At 38.0% G+C, this 5,326-nt stretch overlaps 1 protein-coding gene across 5 annotated transcripts in view; it reads left to right on the top strand.

Annotated features, from left to right (window-relative positions):
- The window catches only part of LOC102200642 (high choriolytic enzyme 1-like), a 5,786-nt gene extending 3,530 nt beyond the window's left edge, over positions 1-2,256 (top strand). For all 5 annotated transcript variants that reach the window (XM_005753247.2, XM_013915980.1, XM_013915978.1 and 2 more), the window contains 6 exons: positions 480-526; positions 601-670; positions 746-860; positions 1,378-1,550; positions 1,945-2,026; positions 2,117-2,256. In XM_005753247.2, coding sequence (XP_005753304.2) covers positions 480-526; positions 601-670; positions 746-860; positions 1,378-1,550; positions 1,945-2,026; positions 2,117-2,249 — 620 coding nt within the window. In that variant the 3' untranslated portion in view covers positions 2,250-2,256. The remainder of the gene's footprint in view (positions 1-479; positions 527-600; positions 671-745; positions 861-1,377; positions 1,551-1,944; positions 2,027-2,116) is intronic.
- The last annotated feature ends 3,070 nt before the right edge of the window (positions 2,257-5,326 follow it).

The following is a 5,326-nucleotide window of genomic DNA, read 5'->3' as shown; positions in this document are numbered from 1 at the left end:
GTATTGCAATTCCTTCTATGTTCTCGTTTCCCTCAGCATGTATCACCTGGACAGTCACGCCAGTGAAGCTTAAGACCCTTAATGAACCAAACATCAACTCAAAATAAGCACAGATATGCAATGTGTATAAAATAGTTATAACTGCATCTGAAATACAAAGTTAATATGATAACGTATGCATAAACATCTTAAGGCCATCTTAAAGCTATCTGTTACATTGTTAAAGCTATGATCAATTTGAATAACCTAGTAATTCAAATAGCCTCGTCTAGCCTGCTGCTCAAAATAACTTAAGACTTGGCTTTCACTTCTGCAACTTCCTGTCAACTGCTGCACTTAGTCTTTCTAAAAGACGCACACTGTTTAAACCTCTGAATACAATATAAACTACAGATTATATTATTATTTAACAATAGCAGTAAAATAATTTCCCTGCTCCACACTACTTTTTCTGATTTTTAAATCCTGCACTTTGTCAGAGTTTGATCAAGACATGCCAGTCCAGGAGGGAGACATTCTAATTCCGGTAAGATGGAGGGGTTTTTATATTTGTTTATGTTTTGTGTGGTACTGCTGATTGCTGTATGTTTAAACTTGCAGGAGAGCAGAAATGCTGTACACACTCTGTGGCCGGATGCCACCACCTCTTACATCATCACTGATGAACTGGGTAGGTTGTTGTCCCTTAAATAGGACCAGATATTTGATTACTGAATGATAACTGATTTGGTTTTGACTCCAACAGTTTCCCGAGAGGCAGAAATTAAAGCTGCCTTTAAGATGATATCGGATGTCACATGTATTCGTTTTAAGAAACGAGACACCGAGTCGAGCTATTTGAAGCTTGTGACTGGCAATGGGTAAGAAGTCAACTATCTCTGGGTAGGTTTGTTATTTTGTTAAAGATGAAGCAGTACAGGAAATTGCCATAACAAATTGTTTCCTTGGAAACAATTTGTTATGGCAAAGCAACAGTAAGGAAAATCAGAAACTTCCAGCATTTGCGGGCCTGCCCTTTGCCACTCCTGTTTTTATTACAGGTCTGTCTCTAAAGGCTTCAATCATTCAATCCCATTTTATACTGTGGTGGTTTCACTAGAGACTTGAACACTGGATACTAGAAAGGGATGGGGAAGAAAAGCTTTAATGAAAGATTAATAGATGGGGAAACAACATGTTTGGCAGCAAAATGAAAGCCCATAAAGTAGGCACTCATTAAAGCCTACCCAACAATTATTTAATCTTATTACTAGTTTGTGACTCAAATTTGGTACATTTTGGCTTCAGCCTCCATTATCCATATATTCAGACATTAAGGGAGAATCTCAGGTCAGAACTGAGTGGTTGAACTCTAACATTTATTTATTTTGCGCCTAGCTGTGCCTCATTCGTTGGTTGTCAAGGAGGAGCCCAGCAGCTCTTCTTTGCTTCAGAGTGCACCGTGGGGAACCTTTGCCATGAACTGCTCCATGCTCTGGGACTGTATCATGAACACACTCGTGAAGACCGGGATAAATATGTCACAGTGAACTGGCAGAATATTGTGGCAGGTACACAAGCTTGTTTGCTTTTTGCATTAGTTGTAATGCAGTTAAAAACAAGTTGTATCCAGATTGTTCACTCAGCCCAGTTCCTTTGGATGCAATTGAAGTCTTTGGTCAGTAAAAGTGAGACCTCTTGGTTTGTATAATGGAAAATATGCCCCCAGTGGTGTTGATGGAATGTAAAGTACGACTTTGTGCACATGAATGTTAAGATCCTCTCCTGCCAGCTCAGTCCCTCCTTGTCAAAGCCTTCATCTTCTTGAAACAAGAACTGTCTCTTGTAATGCACATCAAAAAAGGAACATTAACTTGAGTATGAAGAAATTACTTTGGCTATTATTGTGATACAGTAGGTGCATCATGTTCAACTATGCCATTTTGGATTTCTTTTTCCTTAAAGGTAAAGAAAATAACTTCAAGGTGAAGCATGGAAACACTCAAAACCTACCATATGATCTCGCGTCCATAATGCACTACGGGCGGTAAGTTGACGACTTCCTCATTTTATTTTCTAATTTTAAAGTACTTGAAACCGACTCCAGATAAGTTTACCCTCCCCCCTGGTCTTGCAGGGATTTCTTCAGTACAAATGGAAATCCAACTGTGTTGCCTAAGCAGAGTGGTGTGGAAATAGGTCAGAGGAAACATCTGAGCCAGCTGGACATAGAAAGATTGAATAAACTCTACAGCTGTGGAAAATTGTGAAACTAAACGATTGCGTGTTTCATTTTATAACCGTTACATGTTGAATTGACAGTAAATGTGGCACAAACTACAGACAAAAGCAACCCTGAAATTTCTTTCAGGTCTTATCTTAGGTCGGATACTGCAGTACCTCCTGCCTGACAGGAGTAGTTTGTCTTAACACTGTTGTTATTGTTACCATAACCTAACCCAGGCAAATCTTTGCATCATGGGAGGAAGTGGAGAGACACCACACAAATATGAAATCCTTCAGCTAGTGTATTCAACCCAACACCTTGCTGTGAGCCAACAGTGTTAATCACTACATCACTATGCTGCACAGCAGTCATTTTAAAATACTTTTCCAGTAATCATTCAAATATTCATTTAAGCAGTCATATCTCCAGAATACATATGAAGAGTTCGAGAGCTATGAGGGTCCTTTAAAGGTAGTTCTTGTTTATTTGGATTTTATTGGACAGATTCACAGGGGGAATACACATCTTTTGCAAGCACATTAGATTCCCATGACTTCCACATAGGAAGGGCATTAGAGAACAAATACATGACATAACATGTTTTCATAAAAAAAAAAGACATGATACTTTCACAAAAAATTCTATACCCAGTGTATTATTTTATAGATTGGTTCAGAAGGGTAAAGAAAAAATCAATTATTAATCTCAGGAGTTTCCCCTTCAGCTCAAATGCATAATAAATGACATTTTGCTGTCTCTCCCATAATACCAGTTCAAGATTGAGTGTCATGTCGCCTCCCTGTAAAATGTCTCTTCTATCACAGCCAAACAGGAATAATGTAGCATCATCTTGTGGTTTAATTGTAATTTGCAACGCTGTAATCAGTGGAAGTGATGACACCTGTGGAGAAAGTAACATGTATATATCCGAGAGACAAAAGCTTTTACAACTTTTCTTTCTCAAAAGATTCCTTGCTGCCTTCTGCGGCTGCTGGCTGCCTTCTGCATGTCAACAGGTACAGCATAAAAACATACGTACTACAAAGTGTGGATTTTTTTTAGCTGAATATTAATAATTAGTGATGGCCAAATGACACTTTCTGAAGCTTGTATTGAAAAAACTGTTCATTACTCGAAGCTTTTCAACACAGTCCTCTGGTGACATCTGCTGGCCAAAAATATGAAGAGCAGCTTGAATCCACAAAAGACCAACCAAACCAACTGCTTCATAACGATTGCTCACTCTGCAGAGTGGAATTCTGTCTGATATTGGGCTGCCGTTGTTGCTTTGAACGTGTATTTGTTGGTGGTTTAAAAAAAAAAAAGTAGTTTTTGTTTAATAAATTTGACCAGTAAACTCTCCTTGTTTAAACATGCACCATTGTGTGGTCTTTCTTTGCTTATGTCTTCTTGATGTTGGTAAATACAATAATTGAAAAATACCACATTACATATAATGTACAACACATTATGGAGTATGCTTCTGCTGTGAGGTCCTGCATCCATGCAATTAACCACTAGATGGGTGTATTTATAAATAATATTATATTAGGGACATTTTCCCAGACATATTTTTGATCTGGGGGTAGAATTGATTGTGAAATGGAAAGGGAAAATGCTTATGAACTTGCAAATTAAAAACATGATACATTTAAAGTAGCCCTTTCTCATTTTTATTTAAGAGAATTTGTTCTACTGTGTGATGGCCAAACCTGCCGATTTAAATTTAGCCATTTAAATCGGCTGTAATGGATCAAGAACACCTCTAAAACCTGCAGGACACCAGCCCTCGAGGCCTGGGTTTGGACACCACTGCTCTAGAGGTTATTTTTATTTATAATAAGTAACATTTAAAGTGTATTTATGTTTAAAGTTTAACTTTCAGTTGGTGTCCTTTTTATTTTATTTTTTCTAAAGATACTTATCAGGTTGGATGTTGGTGCAGACTACATGCATGTAGATTTCAGAGTGGATGCGGTATGAAATATGCAGCAATTCCACTTATTTTAAGAGTTCTAATATGATATGATAGATTTTTGGATGTGTCTCCTTCAGATTATGCTTTTATTTGTTTTTCTTTTGTTTAAAATTGCAGCCACAATGCCACCAGCTCTGCTCCAGACTGGTGATCAGTTAATGCACTTGCACTATTTTTAGATTTGCTAGAACACAATGATGACTTAAAGAATTTCTAACACTTCTATTGTGACACAATAGAACCGTGAATGCCACCAGCTCAGCTGCAGGTTGGTGTTCATTGAGTGACTTGGATTACTTTACATTAGTAGAATATGAATTCCTTTACTAATTTAATTTTTCTTTACTCCTTTGTAAATCCCAGGATGGTTGGTATTGCAGCTCCTCTAAAACAAACGGCCGGAGCAGGCTAAATATCGGGATACCTACGCGCAGCAATAAACAAAAAAATGCACTTCTGAGCCATTTGTTCTGTTTATTCAACCATTAGTCTTTTTCCTTAAAGGGAAAGAAAATAACCTCAAGGTGAAGCATGGAAACACTCAAAACCTAAAACATGATCCCAGCTCTATAATGCACTACCCGCTGTAAGTTGAAGTCATCCTTATTTCATGATTTCCAATTTTTTTTTAAGTACTTGAAACAGACTCTGGACCCCCACCCCATCTCTGTCTTGCAGGTCTCGCTTCAGTACAAATGGAAATCCAACTGTTGCCTAAGCAGAGTAGTCAAATTTATCTGTGTTGCAATAACTTTTGTTGCCACCATGGTCGTCTTCTTATGAACAACAGAAACACTACAGTAGCATCATGCCACATGCAAGAATCAAAAGATGAAATTTGTAAAAGCAGAAGGGGCAAGCAAAAAAGTTTAGAGCGATTCAGGCTCAATATTGACATTTGAAAAGCTGTATATGATGATCAGTCATGACTCGACATCGAGTGATGGAGGTATTGTGGGGAAGTTTGTCCAGTCTGAAAAGGAGACTGTGTAATATGAACATAGACATCCAGTGCTGTATTCTAAATGTACTTCATATATCCACAACGACCAACAGTAGCAAGCTGAGAGTCTAGTTTGGTCTGTAGGAGGAGCTAAGAGAACAGGAAGCCTGTCGGTATTAAGCTGTGGGTAACGTGATCA

The sequence above is a fragment of the Pundamilia nyererei genome, unplaced genomic scaffold (assembly GCF_000239375.1).
Source record: "Pundamilia nyererei isolate P.nyererei 1_Seehausen unplaced genomic scaffold, PunNye1.0 scaffold00415, whole genome shotgun sequence".
Lineage (NCBI taxonomy): Eukaryota > Metazoa > Chordata > Actinopteri > Cichliformes > Cichlidae > Pundamilia > Pundamilia nyererei.
The sequence above is the reverse complement of the archived record's forward strand: the minus strand, read 5'-3'. Positions and strand labels throughout refer to the sequence as shown.